At 53.0% G+C, this 17,502-nt stretch overlaps 2 protein-coding genes across 2 annotated transcripts; one reads left to right on the top strand and one right to left on the bottom strand.

Moving 5' to 3' along the window:
- The first annotated feature begins 2,677 nt into the window (after positions 1-2,677).
- On the top strand, positions 2,678-3,527 carry CEP19 (centrosomal protein 19kDa). Its single transcript, XM_009885391.1, has 2 exons — positions 2,678-2,861; positions 3,151-3,527. Exons 1-2 carry the CDS (start codon positions 2,732-2,734, stop codon positions 3,510-3,512), a joined length of 492 nt encoding a protein of 163 aa, XP_009883693.1. The 5' UTR covers positions 2,678-2,731; the 3' UTR covers positions 3,513-3,527.
- A 5,267-nt stretch (positions 3,528-8,794) lies between these two features.
- On the bottom strand, positions 8,795-11,123 carry NRROS (negative regulator of reactive oxygen species). Its single transcript, XM_009885390.1, has 2 exons — positions 11,010-11,123; positions 8,795-10,762 (listed from the first exon to the last, which is right to left on the bottom strand). Exons 1-2 carry the CDS (start codon positions 11,115-11,117, stop codon positions 8,795-8,797), a joined length of 2,076 nt encoding a protein of 691 aa, XP_009883692.1. The 5' UTR covers positions 11,118-11,123.
- Positions 11,124-17,502: the final 6,379 nt, after the last annotated feature.

Below are 17,502 nucleotides of genomic sequence, written 5' to 3'. Positions count from 1 at the left end.
GGCCCAGCGGCGCCGCCGTAGCCATGGCAACCGCGCGGGGTAGGCCTCGGACCCCGGAGGAGGCTGGTACCGCCTGAGGTGAGATGAAGGAAGGGGAAGGGGAAAGGGAAAGGGAAAGGGAAAGGGAAAGGGAAAGGGAAAGGGCGAGAGGTGGGAAGGACAAACCCAATCCTGCCCCACTTTCCTTCTCTTCTTGGCGTTTAGGCCTCAACCCTGAAGGTCAGCTCCTCTGGTTGAAACAAGCGATAGAAAAGCGGCTTTTTAACGGTAAAAGCGGTTCTGCTGCAGCAAAGAAGTTGGCAGGGAGAAAAAAACTTACCTATTTGTGTTTCAGAGCTATTGGAACCAGCCTTTCATGCCTAGTAGCGAAGATCTCTGCCTGCGTTACCTGCGTAACCTCTTTCACACGGACCCAAATGGCTTCATCTCATGTTGGTATTTCTCACCTAAGAATGTCTTTGCTGTTTCAGAGATGGAGGCCTGCTCTCCTGATCATCAGCAACCCTTCCAAAAGCTGTTTCAGTTCAGTTTGAAGCATCATTTCTCATTTTAAGATGGTGAAAGTGGCTCTGGACAGACTTCTGCTTTTCTCCCCAACTCATAGAACTGTATAAAAGCAAAAGGTATAGCGGCTGTGGTTAATTTTCAGTATTGAGAACTTTACTGCAAATTTGAACTCTTTCCTACGTGGTTTTTAACAAAGAAGGAAGACTTTTCAACTTGGCTTCAAATTAGCTTTTGAAGATTAAAGCATTTTTTCTTGATTTGGAGACAGGATTTGGGCATGTAACTTCTTACTTTGCCTTACTGCATTCTGTAGGGTAGCGGGAGAAGGAGATAACCTTTCACATTTGGCATGTTTTCTCTTACTTAAAACTAATAGAAAAATAACACATGCATTCAGTGTTGTACACTAAGCCGGGAAAGAGGATCTGCAGTGGATCTGGATCATTAAGTCTCCTCTAATATTTCATCTTACTGGAAAACGGAACAGAGCCATGGGCAGGGCTGACGCTGAGGTGTTCTCAAGATCATTTTGGGTGCGGACAAATGCGATAAGGCAGAAAGAAAGAAGTTATCGCTGTCAGTCAGCCTGACATTCCCCCTCTCCTCTTGCAAGACAAAATGCTCCAGAGTAAAAAGGATAATTATGGATTTACTTCCTAACCTCATTCATGTGGTAGCTGACCAGTGCACTAGTGCTTGAGAGTTTAGTAGTCCTTACTTTAAAATGAAATTCTAGCGCATACAATATGTTTGTGCTATCTGTATAAACACAGCCGTATGTGTAGTGGGGTCAGTCAGCCCTTCCTCCCCACCCACCCTCTTTTTCCACCTGTTAAGTAAGGCAAAACTTCCCAGTTCCTCCATGCGCGCACAGGCAGCAGCTCAGCATTTTCAAATCTTCTGACGTGCTTGACCTTCACGACCTTAACGAACGTTAAGCTCTACTGGTGGGAATGTGCTGTGTAAAAAGCATTCCCACGTGTCACTTGTGAACTCAGCTTTTCAGTTTCATCAATGGTGTATTTTAGTTTGAGGAGGAGTAAACGGTTGAACATAATCTCCCCTCTTTAAAAAGAAATTCATATTTTCATTGTGGCCTAATAAGGTGTTTAATTAATTTTGTCCTTTATTTCTGAATCTCTTCTCTGCCCATCTGTCATTGGTGACAGATACACTGCTGTACTGAGGTCTCTCTGAAACTGTAAGAAAGCTTTACAAAAACTGACTAGGTATCCCTCCTCTTAAAATCTGTTTAAAAAGGGGAGAATTCCAGTGTTACAGATGTCAACATTATGGATGCAAGGTTCTCCCTCATCATATGAAATAAGGAATATGATATCCCCAGGTTTGTGACAGAAACAGAGACAACTAAAGGACAGTTGAGTCATATCAGTACATTTGTATCTTTTCAAAGCAAATATGTATAATAGACAAGTATGTATAATAAAATTCTGTCTTTGTTGCATCTCTTGCAACATTCAGATTTAATTTTATGGAAACTCTTTTCAGTGGGGTTCCCAGACGTTTCACATTTTCATTTTATCTGAAGATTCTTTTCAAATATGCTCAAATAAGCTTACAGCAGAAAAATATCGTTATATCTTTACAGAAAAATTGGTTTCTCCCTGAAGTCACACCTGGAGCTTTCATATGCACTGTGAGGCGATAGAAAATTAAAACCCTGCTGGTTAGAGCCGAAAAGGGTTTGGTAGGTAAATAATTCCTGGCTTTACAGAGCAATGGATCTAATATACAGTAAGTGGTGTTTGTGAAGAAACTGTCGTACATTTATTTACCATTTTATGGCATTTTTCACTTTAAAAATGAATAAATATTAAAAAAAAACCCATGTCTTTTTACGTATCACTTGACTGTGTGCTATTTTACTTAGCTGGTAGACCAAAACATTAACGTGTGTGTGTAAGTAATCCCGATTCAAAGCTCGAGTAGTGACAAAGGTGTAAACCAGGAGTTGGGAGTCACTCTGCGCCCTGGCACCTGCCTCAGAGTAGAAATTTCCCACTGAAATCGGGGAGGTTTACACCCTGGCTGCGTGGTTTTGATGAAGATGGGTCATTCTAACCCTGATAAAAAGAACAGGACTGAGAGACCCTCACGCTTTCTTTCCCTTTTTTGTTTTCCTGTTTTTCAGTGAGCTTTGACGGTGCTGAGGACACCTCTGATACAGCTGACCACGCTTCAGTCAGCAGCAAGAACTACTGTAATGACTTATGTGGCAAAGAAGTGTGGCATCAGCTTTCAGCCTCCATCCATCATCCTGATCTACAAAGACGACAGCGAGGAGAAGACTCGCCAGCGCATCATGCCTGTCCGAAATTTCTCCAAGTTCTCAGGTACGGTGTGTTACTTGTAGCATTCCCCAAGTCCTCTCCAGACACAAGGGAGAGGAACAGCTAGTTGGTAACAGCATTCTTAGTGACCGCTGGGTGGCTTCTCACCAGCATGCAGGGGTTGATTTGGGGTGAGACTGTCTCCCCCGCGGAGCCCAGGTCTTCATCTTAACCCAGGTCATGGCTCTGCTAAGTCTGGAGGTCTCACTTGTGAGGGTTTGGGAGAAGAGGATCTGTTTATGGGAAGAGATTTGCTTGCAGGTGTAGTTTTTCCTGGTGGCTTTCTTTTTAGACTGCATCTTGGCTGCTGAGCAGCTGAAGAATAACCCTCGGCACAAGGCTTACCTAGAAGGAGTCTCGCTGCGTCAGCTCCAGAAGCTGTACAGTTTGCTGAAAGGTCATCTGGGAGGAGAGAGCCTGGCTGAGAGCTTGGAAAAGTTTCGGCAGGAAGAGACCATTGACCCAGAAGAGGATCTGAACAAACTAGACGACAAGGAACTAGCCAAAAGGAAGAGCATCATGGATAAGGTCTTCGAAAAGAACAGGAAGAAGAAGGATGACCCAGATTTCATCTATGACATTGAGGTTGAGTTTGCACAGGATGAGCAGCTGGAGTCCTGTGGCTGGGACGTGGAATCTGGGGAAGAAATCTGATTCCAGACAAAGATGTCTCGGATGAGCCATTCAGAGACAGATCTCTCAGTCCTGACAGAGAAAATGATGTCAGCAGACGTATCCTACCGCATCGTTTTCAGGTCATGCCATTGATGCACATTACATTGGCGATGGATAACCCAAGGCCGAAGATGCTACAGCAATTCCAGGTTTAAAAAGACAGACTCGATGAAATGGAAATCGGGCAGCTGAACTTATTGGGTGTTTTTTAGTCTTTTCCTACGGATGAGTACCAAAAATAATTTTAAATTATTTACTCTTTCATTTCTTTACATTTCAGTCAGCTTTGGCTGAAAACCTCCCCACCTTGCCTTGCTGTGATTACTATTCAGCTTTGTCTGAAAATGAAGTGTTAAATATTTATGTCTTGAAAGCAATGTTAAAGCTTTATTGTATGCATCTGGTATTTATTATTACTTGTTGGAATGTTAAATAGGTATTAGCCTCTCTGGATAAATCAACAGTGCATTGAGAATATTACTCTTGCGTTTCCTGAGCGACGCTTAATTCTCCAGCTTCAACTTACACAAATATAAATCCTTATATTTAAGAAACAGAATATCTAGAAAGTAAGTTAGTCTTGAAAATACTATTGAAAATACAGCGATTTCAAACTGATGAAGTGAGATGTTTTGCTTCCTTGTACTACTAGATGATGGTTGCACAGTAAGTGCTCCATTCTGGGAAAATGTGCTTAAGCTATCCGAAAAAAAATAGCGTGGTAGAAGTTCACAAAGGGCTGGGAGTGGTTTTAGAATAAAACAAAACCTTTACCCCTGCTGCCACATCGGACTACAGTTCCTGGCTCACTCGAAATCAGGCTAGAGGAGAACCTGATGCGACAAGTAAAGCTACAGCAAAAGGTCCTCCCCGTAATGTCTTGATGGTAATTGAGAAATTCATCTCTGCAAACGAGTATTTTACTTATCCTGAAGTTTTTAATCCCACTGTCTTCCTCAGCTGGCTGGTCCTAGCCAGATCCTGCTCTCTTGTAAAAATTGGAGGACTAAATTTAGGATTCTTTAGAAAATTATGTGACTCCAAAAGCTTCCCAGGCTTTGGCGCTCTGCATCTGGGTGGCTGTGAGTGGGATGGGCCTTCATTCCGAATGGAGTGGCCTCAGCAAACTGATGCCTGAGGTAACCAAGAGGAGCTGTAAAGTGCCTCCAAGACTAGTTTAGTTCCTGTCTTCCTTCTTGCAACCACAAATGACTTTAAACCTGTCCATTTTAGCAATAAGACATCGTATCATAGCGCAGAAGCTGGGGTTTGGAAGAGCTCTCCTCCTACACGCTGAAATGATAGAGCCAGTTCCGTGAAAAATCTGAAACGGGTGTCAATTAAACCACTGTACTTTGTCATCACTGGAGAAGATGAGTGAGCTTATGTTTGTCCAAGGCAGTCTTCAGTTCAGAAGAGAAATGGAAGCTGATGCCTTATTTGCCAAAAATTTAAATAAGGTCTGACTCAGTTCTTCTGCCCACCAAGGGGTGTGTAGATCTCTGACACAAGCCTCGCTCTGTTTCCAGCCAAAAACTGCAACGCAACAGCATATAAAGATCTCCCACTTGGGCGGGAGGGGACACGTGGGGACCTCTGCTCCACACCCTGCCTGCCCGGGGGTCAGGCCAGCCTGCACCCAGCTCCGTCCTGGTGGGGCTCACAGGATGGAGCCTGTGCCCCCTCCCCGGGCATGGCTGTCCTCACTGGATGAGGTCTATGTGAGGTTTAATGAGTGCTGAGTTAATGGGGGTGATTACCTCCCCTGGATGGTGAAGTTATTGCTGGTGTGTTCCTCCAGCCCACCCAGGTCTTCAGGATGGCAGCCCTACCCAGTATCCAAATTGGTCCTCCCAATTTGGGCTCATCTGTGAGCTTGACACAAAGGCACTCCTTGGCCTCCTCCAGATGATGCACAAAGACACCAAACAGGACAGATCCCAGATCAGACCCCTGCTGTATGTGTCTCCTCACCAGCCTCCTGGTAGAGCGCATCCTACTAACCGCTACGCTCTCTGCTTGATCACCCAACTGATCTTGACCTGGTTGCCCACCCATCCAGACCATGACATCCTCACTTGGACACCAGAACGTTAAGGGATAGAGTACTGAAAGTCATGCTGAAGTTGAGGGAAATGGTACCCACTGCTCTCCCCTTGCCTACAGCTCCAGCCATTTCGTCGTGAGGGGCAAGCAGGTTGGTCAGGCATGACTTACCCTCGGTCAATGCACACTGCTCCCAGCCACCCTCTTCTAGAAACGTGCTCCAAGAAAGCACATTCCATGGTTTTCCCAACATGAGGATGACCATCCTGCTGCTCCCCATGATGTCCTTTTGGCCATTACTGAAGATGGGTATGACATTCCCCTTTCTCCAGTCATTGAGGACCTCCCCTGATCTCTGTGACCTTTTGTAAGAGTCGATCAGAAGATCAGAGTTCTCTCAACATTGTCATCAGCGACAAGGCCCCCAAAACCTGGACTAACGTCTTGACATGAGTTTGCAGTGGCTCGCTGAGCTGGCTATTGTGAGACTTGGAGAAAGGACTGAGGTGTGACCATTGTATGAGGGTACGAACCATGTCAATACCGTGGTGCGAAAGTATGAACAATATCGTGACCTGGTACAAGCCTATTCTACTGGAGCAGCAAAGTGAAGAACTGCTGTCAAAGATGGACCACACAGACTGTGCCAGCATCGATGAAGTCATCTCAAACCTCAGTTGAACTTTCCTCATTATAATGTCATTATTATATAAAAACACCCCTCCTGGTAAGCAGCCTCCTGCCCCCAGACACTCCTCTCCGGGCATGCGTGGAAGCGTTACTCCAGACAGGTGGAGATTGGCACCTTTCCACAGGACAGAGGTGGAGTGGAGGTGAGTCCAAGGAGGAGCAAGGTGTACTACCTAACATAAAAGATGGTTCCTCAACAACTGAATTTCTGAAGATCTTCCCCACCGAGAGACCACAATGGTCAAAGAAGCAGCAGCAGAGCACCTTCTGGATTCAGGACCATGGACGCCTGTAGACCCGTGGTGGTAGCCATAATCCTCTTTCCCCCCTTTTTACCTTATCTTTCCTATTCTTCCTTCTTTCTATCGCAAGCCGCTTTACGGGCAAACCCAATAAAGTAATTGTGCGTTGAAAGCATAACTCCCTGGGCCTGATGCCATTTCTTTTTGTGCATTGAGATCACAGCTGAAACGAACCATCATGCGTCCACCGAGTGGACCGTGACACCTTGCAAAGATGATGAACATCAGATTTGTAAGGACACGAACCACTCTAAAAGTGGAAGCTCATCTTGTTGCTGCCCTGATATCCCTTGCAGGTCCCTGCTCTGGGTGAGCCTCGGCTTTCCCGGCACCATGCCCAGGCAAAGCTTGTAACCCCTTCCGTGATGGAGGAGCATTGAGTATCCCCCACATTGCCTCAATATGAGCAAGAACACCCATGATTTATCCACGCCTCAGGCAGTGCTGGGTGCCCGGGTTCCCACCTACGTGCATGGCCATGGCTGGGCCCCACATCCCCCTGCCGAAAGGAGAAGCAGCAGCGGCCACGGCGGTGGAGGAAGCGCACACATCCACCCTCCGAGGCTGGACCCGGCACCCACAGCGGGGGGAGAAATGGCCCCAGGGAGTGGGGTGCTCACATGGGCACCCTGCCAGTGCAGGAACGCAGCTGCGGTACCCGTGCAGACCCACCGCAGGACATCGCAGGGACGTATTTATAGGTCACTGTTGTCCCTCGGGTGTGCAGCTTACGGGCAAAAGAACGGCTGAAATAGGCTGAGGGATTCCCCAGCTGGGGCCTGATTTGGTTTTGGCTATTTCGGTCTAAAATAGGGCCAGAAAGCGGCCGTTTGCCGAGACAGATTTCACAGCCATGTTTCAGAGCCTTGCCAGCGCTTGGCCCCAGCGGTGCTGCCGGCTGCTCTGGCATGGTCCAACCTACACCGTTTTTCCTGACCCAGCACAGCAATCAACCATGCAAGGCTCACCAGTGATCCCAGTCCCTGTCCCCATGCCCGCGCTGGGGAGGATGCTGCCCTCGGCACACTCTGATTCACCCCGCCGAGCTCATCCAAGGCCAGGCAAGGACAAGCCCCCGTCATGCCTATGCTGGCACCGCTACTCGCTTCCCCACGCCCCACGTACCCATCAAACTCGGACACGCGTTTCACTGGAGACATACTGAGGGTGCCGCAGGGAGAAAGCCGCTCCGGTTCTCAGTGGGGCTTTTGAGTTCGCGCAAACCACCATCACTTCTCATTTCCACCCACAGCAACCCTCCGAGGAACAAAGCGGCACTTCCCCAGGTAGCGCGCTGCTGGTACAGGAGAGCCGGTACGTGCTGCGACCAGGGCTGGGGTGGAAGAAACCCCCCCAACGCTGCCGGAGCCGACAGCCCACCAGAGCGGGGCTTGCGCAACGAGGAGGAAGGCTTTCTCTTATTTTATCTCCTTTGCATCTGTTTAATCCAGCAGTTGCTGGAGGAAAAGAAATTTATGATAAAATATAACCACTGATATAATTTATTCTCACATCTTTCAGTCAATATTTTACATCGCTGCAGCTTGGGCTGTTTTTAACGGGCTCTTTTAGCCACGATCGTGACTTAACCAAGCAACGACACCCCAAAACGTGTCTTTCAGCCCCACTGACAACGCCTGTCTTATCCGTACGTGCACACAGGTGCGTGCCCAGGGCTGCCCACGCATTTGCCGGTGCCGGCAGCCGCTGCTGCAGGCAGAGCAGTGTGGGAAGCCGCGGTGATGGGGACCCTTCTCTGCAGCGCCTGGGTGATGGTCCCTCCCTGCCGGGGCAACTCATGGAGGTCAGTTGCAGAGCTGGAGGATGTTCTGCAGCAGAGAGGTGGCTACAGGGGTGAATAAATAAAAGGAACTGCCTGAAGGGGGGGCCAAAACCAGCTCTGGGGCGCAACTGTCCGTGCCCCTTTGGCCAAGAGGTGTTTGGTGTCACGTCTGCTTGGCTCTCACCAACATCAGCTGAAGGTTTCTGCTGAAGACACATCCCTTGAGGATGCCCAGCATGGCCCCAGGCTCCATCACTGGGCACAGCCCTGCATCCTCCGGTTACCTTTAGGGTATCTGCAGCAGGAACAGCAGCTCTCTCAGCACCCCCAGCTCCTCCATCCACCAAGTCTCCATCTCACCCACGTGAGAGGGGGTGTAATCCTGACAACCCGCTCGCATTCACCCTTCCCGAGCCCTTCCTCCTCCTCCTCCTCAGCCATCAGTAAGGGCTGGACAGCCCGCACCGGCTTTTCACCATTTTCAGCAGCTTTTGCTTGAGCATGAGGAAGACAACGGCGAAGGCCACCAGGAGCGTCAGGCAGGTGGGCAGAGCCAGCACCAGGTAGAGGAGCGCCAGATCAGCCGTCTGCCAGCGGCAGCTCCGCAGCACGGGCTCGGGCAGTGCCCTGGGGCTCAGCGTGCGGGAGGCGTAGCTGCAGGTCACCTCCCACCCATCGGGGACGTGCAACCCCTCAACCCGCTGCAGGGTGTCCCACCAGCCCAGCGTGCAGCAGTTGTAGGGGTTTCGGCTGAGGTAGACCTCCCGCAGGCTCTTCCCCAGCGGGGTGAGCGCCACGTCCGATGGGAGGGCCGGGAGACAGTTGTCCCGCAGGTCCAGGCTGCGCAGTTTCAGGACGCTCAGCGAGGTGGGGAAGACGGTCAAGGAGTTCGCCGACAGGTCCAAGCGCACGAGGCTGTTAAAGGCAGAGAAGTCCATGGCAGTGGAGGAGAGGCTGGTGTTCCTCAGAGACAACACCCGCAGCGTCAGAGCAAGGTCCTGCAGCCACTCCAGGTCCCCGAACAGTGCCTGGTGGTTGTCGGAGAGGTCCAGATGCATCAGCGACGTCCCCTGGAAGGGGTGGCCACCCAGTCCCCGCAGACCACAGCCAGCCAAGGAGAGATGAGTCAAGGTCTCAACACCCCTGATGTCCACACAGGGAGGGCTCTCCACCTCACCTGCGACAGCTGGCTGGGGACAGAGGTCGACCCGGTTGTGGCTGAGGTCCACAGTAGCAATCTTCCTGGTGTAGGTGAAAACCCCAGGAGGAAGTGCCCGCAGCCTGTTGGTGCTGAGGTTGAAGAGCTGCAGGTTGGGCAGGACGTCCCCAGCACCCACCTCTGCCCCCAGCTCCACCAGCTGGTTCTGGCTGAGGTCCAGCTCCGTCAACATGGCTAAGGGGTCCCCCTCTGAGAGGTGAAACGTCTCCAGGCAGTTCTGGTTGAGCTTCAGGTGGGTCAGGGAGGGCATCTGGGCCAGGAAGCCCTCCGGCAGGTACCAGACCTGGTTCTGGCTCATGTCCAGGAGGCGCAGGGAGGAGAGGTTACTGTGGCAGATCTCATCCCAGAGGCTGACCGTCGTGATGTTGGTGGAGTTGCCATCAATGAGCAGGAACTGCACCGTGACATGCGCCAGGGATGTGCCATTGGGGAGGCGCTGGTAGAAGCTCATCTCATTATCCTTCAGCAGCAAGGAGTGCAGCTTGCTCTGCCGGGGCAACACGGGGAAGAAGAGGAGGCGATTGTGGGACAGGTCCAACACCTCCAGCTCAAAGAGGTCATCACTTTCCAGGGCTAGAAACCACTCAATGACATTGTTGCTGACGTTGAGCACCCTGAGCTGGGTCAGGCCGAACTCCACCACACATGGGAGGTAGTTGTAAGCTACGTTGAGCTTCTGCAGTCTTTGCAGCCCTTCAAAAGCTTGGTCAATCTCAAAGATGTAGTTCTTCTCCAGGTTCAGCTCCAACAGCTGTGTCAGGTTTGTGAAGACAGACGAGTCCAGCCTCATGATGATGTTCCTGGCAACAGACAAGGACTCCAAGGAAGAGAGGTTCAAGACCAAAACCGATACCATGTCCTCAGTGAGGCGGTTTCCAGCTAGATCCAGCGTCCTCAAGGCTGGCAGAGCAGAAAGAGCAGCTGCTGTCAGCGAGTAGTTGGTGAAGAGGAGGTTGTCTGCCAAGGAGAGCACGTGGAGGCCTTGGCTGCTACGGAAGGCACCGGGCTCAATGAGCTCCAGCCGGTTCTTGGTCAAGCTGAGACACCGCAACTGGTGGTACAAGAGCAGAGAGGCATTGCCCAGAACCTGGATAGTGTTGTCATCAAGCAACAGCTCCTCAATATCACCTCGAAGATTTCCTGGGACAGAGCTCAGCCATCTCCTGGTGCAGTCCGCAGTGCTCTGCACCTGAAGCAAGAAATGGATACGTAACACCACTCTTAGAGGTGGGAGATGGGGGGAGATGAGGGACAAGTCTGGGGAGTCGAGTGAGGATGGAGGAGGTGGGTCTATGGTTAGAGCCTCCACACCCCAGTCCACCCCTTAGCTAAGCCAGTAGCTGGGAGGGAGAAGGTCTGGAGATGCTGAAGTGCCTGGGCTTTGCAGGGCAGGACCAAGCAGTCAGAAGGGTGAGGGTTTGCAAGAGAGGACTTACGAGCTCACAGCCGCCGGGAGATGTTGCCCAGGCTGCAACTGCCCCGCTTCCCCATTCCACTGCCAGGAGGACCAGAAGCAGGGAGAGACCAGGGAGCGGGGCCTCCATCTCAGCGGCGGCACTCCTGCAGAGATGGGGACAGAGGTGAGAAGGTTAAAAGCTGCAGACTGCTCATCCCGAAAGGCCCAGGTGCTCCCAGGGAGCCCATCATGGCAGTGGTGATCCTTGTGCACAGCCAGCCTCCTGCCCCTGGCTGCTGCCTGCAGGCAGGTGCACAGCTCCTATTGTCACCCCCAGGAGCATTGGGCTCCTAACATGCCATAGTGGTGGCCACCATGCCCCACAAGACCTGGGCCACCACGAGCTGCCCATGGAGAAACGGCAAAAAGCCCCAGCACCGAGCCCACCTGCCCCAGCAGGAGCCCTTGTGGAGGTCCACCAAGGAGAGCCTGGAGGGTGGGAGAAGCGAAGGGACAGGGAGGTGGCAGCCAGTCCCTGCACGGGGCAGCGCACGTGGGAAAGGCACCATCATCGCTGCACAGCTGCTCGCAAACACCACTGAACTGCAACCCTCGAGCAGAGGCTTCCCCACCGTTGCCAGGGCTCCCACCCCCCTCTCCGGTGCCAAACACTCTCCCCAAGGGACACCAACCCAGCCACCACTGAGTCCCCTCCAGCACCCATCCCTGCCAGAGGTCCTCCCGGGGAAGCGGAGGCTTGCCAGTGCGAGGTGCCCTGTTACTGACTTGGTGGAACCGGAGTTGACAGCATTTGCATCTGGGGAAAAGCTGAACCTCAGGCAAATGAGCAGCGAGGTCTCGGCGAGGGCTCAGCAAGTGGCGTTTTCATAACGGCCGGTGCTTGAAGAAGAAAGAGGGGGTTATTTTTGGCAGCCCGGGTAGCCGGAGCCTCACAGCACAGGGGGAGCAGGGGACACATTCTGAATTGTCTCCTTCCTTGGGACAGACAAAAGTGTGAAGCCAGTGTCTTATCCAATCTGGTGGGGATGGAGAGGAAGCCTCCCTTCCCCGGACTGGAGCTGACAAACAGCAGCTTGTGCCCTCCCAAGCCCTTGGTCTCCAGCAGCACCTCATGCCCATGCACAGTAGCAGGAGAGGGACTCTGCAAAAAACCAGGGGCTATGGCTCTGGCTCGCCTTCGCCCCCACGAATCCCTCTGCAGAATCATAGAATGGTTTGGGTTGGACACCTCCCACCAGCCCAGGTTGCCCCAAGCCCCGTCCAACCTGGCCTTGAACACCTCCGGGGATGGGGCAGCCACAGCTTCTCGGGGCAACCTGCCCCAGGGGCTCACCACCCGCACAGTCAACAATTTCTTCCTCATATCTAATCTAAATCTCATACTCTCCTTCATCTAGCTCAGCCTTTCTCTGTCGCCCACCCTTGGCCTGCCGCAACCTCAGAAGGTCCTCCATCCTCCCGCGCTCCTCCCTGGGGCTGCGGGGATGGCACCTGCCCGGCCGGGAGAGCGGGCAGCAGGACAGGCAGGAAACGCCTGCCCGCAGCCCCGCACAGGAGCCCACACGCAAGAGGTTTGGGAGCGCCCAGGGTGCTCCCCACGGTGCTCGCCAGCCCCACCACCAGCCCACACAGCCGCGGCTCTTGCAAGCGTGGGCATCAGCGACCCACAGCCACCACGGATCTTCAAGCTGGTGAGGGGGGCTCCCCAAAAAACCCCTGTCGGGGTTTCCCCCTCCCTGGTAAAGGTATCGGGGGGGCAGCTACTCACCGCGTGGGGCGGCGTGCGGGGTTTGCCACAACTCATCCTGCAGCCGGCGGCCCCTCCGGCAGCGCTCGGGGTGGGATGGGGGTCTTGGGGCCAAGGGTAGGGGTGACCCGTTGGGTTTCTCTCCCACCCGTTTTCTCGCTTAGCACTAATATAGCCTTTGCGGAAGGAGCTAACGGAAACTGCAGTCACATGGAGGCAGAGAGCGCGGCCAGGCACTTCGCTTACTGATCTCAGCACTTACAACCCGGGTCATGCACTTGCACCAGCGCCCCAGCAAGGAGGAACCGCAGGGGCCGGGCAGGCAGGGAAGGGGATGCCAGGGACAACCGGCCCCTGCAGCTCCTGGCTTTCCCCACTGCTCCCGGGGACAAACCAGCGTTGGGGACGAGCCTTGCACCATGACTCCTCTGCACAGCTCCACCAGCAACACCTCTGCAAGGGGTTTCAGGCTGCAGAGCTAGTGACCAGGGGGGGTTCTCGCCTGCGGAGCCACGCCACCAACCTGTGGGGGCTGCAGAAAAGCTCTCCCCTGCATGGCACCTGCTCCCGTTGTGTCCCTCTAGTTCCCCGCTTGCCTCCAGCACCCAGCACAGGGGCTTCGACAGGAGCCAAGGGATGCGCTTCCCGCAGGGGAAGAAGAAGGTGCCGTTATTTCGCCGTCACATCCCAAGGTGAGGTTGAACATGTCCCCAGGTGTTGAGTCCCCACGTTGGGACACCAGCGTCCAGCCCCTTGCATTGTCTCAGTGAGATTCGGAATGCTCAGATCCCACTGCCCGCAGACCTTTGGGTCTCCTGGGGCTTCTCAGGATTTGGGGAAACCCAGGGTGCAAGTCAGACCCATCCGGATACAGGGATCTCCCAAGTGCCAATCCCTACGTCAAATTCAGCATAAACGGCTTTTCCCACAACTGCCAACACAGAGAGAGACAAAAAACCACATTTCCAAGGCAATATGAACAGGGAGGCCCCCTTCTCCCTCACCCCCACCTACCTCTGCTCTCAGTCTCCCTTCCCACCCCATGTCTCCCCTCCTCTCCCAAGGTCCTCCCCCAAATCCCCAGCAAATCCAGCCGCTGAGTGGGAAAAACAGTTTGCCTGGATTTACCTAGCTGGGAAGGGGTTCAAAACTATGGAGAAAGGATTCAGCTCTGCAACAGGACCCTGTCCGGTGGGATCAGCAGGTACCGCCCTGCAAGGTCCATACTCCAGGTCCCAGGCACCGGCACCAACAGGACCTTCTGCAGCGATCGGGAGATGAACCATGTCGTTGCGGCACTCCAAGCGCCCCTCCAAGGGACATCACAGCCCGGGTCACCCCCACCTGCCGCACCAAGCGGCCCCCAAACTCCTGCAGCCAGCACAAATGACCGGGGAAATATTTTATCTGCCTTCACCCTAAATTTCGTTTCTTCTCTGGAAGGGGACTGAGCTCTCCCATGTCACTCGCGGAAAAGCCCTGCGGTTTCATTTCCTCCATTTTCAAGGAAGTTTGAAGTATAAAAATCAAGAAGGAAAAGAGAGAAGCACTCCTTATCCAACTGAACCAGAGCAGATGGCAGAAGCTCCGCAGCCAGCCAAAATTCCCATGGTGTTGCTGGAGGTTGCATGAAGGGCTGAGACTGGCCGATGATTACAAACCCACTCCTCATCCCCAAAACCCTGCCAAGAGCCCAGCCCGCACCAAACCCACTCATCTGATGCTTGGAGACACAGGAGCTGGCAGAGATCCGCCCCAGGGCCGGGAAGTCCCGAAGCCGTAAAACTCAAGCATCCTCACGTGTGGCAATACTCCACTCCCAGGTCATCTGGAGGCTCCTGGGAGACATTCTCATGAGATTCCTTCATGCGGTGCCACCAAACAAGGTGGTGTCCCAAGGGTCAAACCAGCCTCCTCTCTGCAGGAGGCACTGGGAAAGAAAACAACGTGCTTCATCCCCTGCTCCATCCCCAGCCCATCACTTCGGCTGACCAAAGCCAAGCTGGTGTAACCTCCTTTCCCCAGCAGCGAAGGTGCTCTCTGATGGGGCACCGTGGGATGGGAGAGCCCCCGCACCGCCCGGCTGCATTTTGCCCACCCTGTCCTCCCCACAGAGGCTCGGCGCTGGCGCAGCTGGCAGCAGTGTCGCTTTTCACACTTTCCCCACATCCTGCGGCCGGATGGTTTTGAAAATGTCCTGAAGCTGCTGCTGGCTCCCCTCCTCTTCCTCTCCAGCAGCATTGTGCCCCCACCCAGCCCTCCCAGGAAGAACTGGATGTGTGCTTTGAGGGGTTTTATTTATTTTTTAATCTCAGCACAGTAGAGGGATAAGGGTTGAGCTGCCAGGAGCTGCTGGTCTGATGATCTCTTCATGAAGCTCCGATCCTGCTCAACGGCGCAGGTGGATTAAACTGATGGATATTCAGCCACTTGGAGCCGCATCCACACATGCAGCTGCAATTCCTGCAGCTGTAGGAGAGGACTGGGAATCCCCATAGGGTTTTACACCCTGTAAGCTTCCTCCATTCCTGCCACCTCCTCTTCCCTCCAATCCATTTTTTTTTCCCCTTAACAACCCTCGAATTGTCAAGCACAAACCAACAGAAAAGTTGCAACGAGAGGACAGCCTCCCAGTTGCTCCTGTACCACTGCACCCAGCACAGGACCGCAGGGGAAAGGAGAAACTGCAACAGAAAACAGCAACCCCACCGCTGCACCTTGGCATCCCCCTTGTTTTCCTGCAGGAAACGTGACTTTTTTTTCCCCCCCCCGAGTGGAAGAACCAAGAGAAAAGTCACTCACGGTTCACACACCAGCAGGACCACGCTCTCGGATGAGTCGGGGCAAAGCGAAACAGAAATGTTTCTCCATGGCCTTCCTCTACTCCCACTGCCGCAGAGAACTGGAGAGAATTAAACACATCGTTCTGCAAGGCACGACGGCACTAAGTGTTCCCAGAAAGCCTCCGGTGCTGCTCGGTCTTCAGCCTTTTGCCCGACAAGGAGAAGATGCAGAGAGCACCCCTGCAAAGGGGAAAAGAGACGGGGAGAAGAACCAGCCACTCTGGGAAACAAGCGTGGGAGGGCTTAGATAAATACCTACAGAAACATCACGATCACCAGGCTCATGGGAAACCGCAAACTGAACCAGTCGAGCGACCAACTCCATCGCCAGCAGCATCTCGCCTGTTGGACCTCCTCAAAAAGGGACGAGTGGCCGCAGGGTGAAGACCAGCGTCTCCCTCCAGCCGTTCAATCCCAGGCACTGTGCTCAGCAGCGACTCCGAAAATTAAAGAAAATCCAAATTTTATCATTAAAACCCACATCAAATTCTCGTTTGCCGCTTGGCTGCGGCGCACACAGGCAGCACAAAGGTATCAAGAAGACACAAGTGAAGAAGTTATTTAATTTAATCACCTGCTCTGGATAAAACAAGGGAAGCTGAAGGTCTACTGGATCTCAGAAGCTGCAGGTCTACTGGATCTCAGAAGCTGCAGGTCTACTGGATCTCAGAAGCTGCCAGTAGCAGTAGTTGCCTCTAAGATGGACTATAAACATAAAAAAGAAAACAGATCATTCAGTATGTGGTTAAAAGGGAAACGCTAAAGTGGGCAGCCAGACAACTTAACTTCAAACTACAGCTCTGGAAGTTCACCTGGCTGAATTTCTCAATGGGAATCCACCCATTTTATCCCTGGGGAATAACAAAGGCTGTGCCCTGTCACAGGATGGTGTGGATGCATCGACCTACACGAGCACGGGCATCTCTACAGCCCCAGCGTTGCAGCTGAACCGGAGCTCTGCGAGCAGCACAGCTCCCCTCTGGTGTATTTCTTGCCAGGGAAACCAAGAGACAAAAATCAACAATTTATAATCAGTTTTCAAAATCTTCCCTCCGCCCCCCGCCCTTCTCCAGCTGTAGCCAAACAACCTGCTTGCTTCTTTGCCTAGCCACGCTCAGTTTTCTTCCAGGGAAACTCACATGCTGGCACTGGCACGAGTCACTAAAGCTTCAGGTACTGGGTTTGCAGCAGCTCACGTGCCTGAGCATCCCCCGTAGCCTGAACATCCTCCTGCAGGCGACCCCACCACCCCACTCCCGCTCCCTCCCCAGCAGCAGCCCCGCTCCCGGGCTGGCTCTAGCTCTATGATTCCCCATTTTATCCACAACCAAGCTCACATTTCCTCCCTCATTTTCAGGAGTCTCCTAGCTCTTGCCAGGTCTTCTGATGGAAAGAGGGGAAAAGAGATGACTTCTTTGAGCCCAGAATTAGTTCTGGGTTGTTGCGAGCAGAGCGCAGGGCTTGCTCGCCTGCCTTTGCAGCAACGCACTGGTTGCCGACACCTGCAGACATCGGGGCTGCACGAACTCGGGGAGGAGGGGGAAGGAAATAACCCCACCAGACTGACAACGTCCAATGAGTCCACAGGGACCCAGGCGAGCTCAATTGGGAAAACCTTTGGGCTTGGAGGACATTTGACCAAGGGCCAAGACACCAACCAGGAGCCTCACAGCAGCAATTTTCAGAGAGGATCCCGCCTTTGGGCATTTAGTCTCCAGAAAGCGCAAGTATCCTCTACGGGGCTCAGAAGAAAGGCAGAAATAGGTCTTAGTAGAAAGCAAAACCATGTTTCTGAGAGCACAGCGCCGTGCGGGAAGGGAAGGGGAGAGCTGGTCAGGAGCTCGGCCACAGCCACCTCCCGGACCCCCGTGCTGGGGGGAGAGGCTGCGCCCCGGTTCCCCTCCCGCAGGCAGGTCCAGCCC

The sequence above is a fragment of the Charadrius vociferus genome, unplaced genomic scaffold (genome assembly GCF_000708025.1).
Source record: "Charadrius vociferus isolate BGI_N301 unplaced genomic scaffold, ASM70802v2 scaffold1285, whole genome shotgun sequence".
In the NCBI taxonomy this organism is placed as follows: domain Eukaryota; kingdom Metazoa; phylum Chordata; class Aves; order Charadriiformes; family Charadriidae; genus Charadrius; species Charadrius vociferus.
Note: the sequence above shows the minus strand (reverse complement) of the source record. Positions and strands in the feature narration are given on the sequence as shown.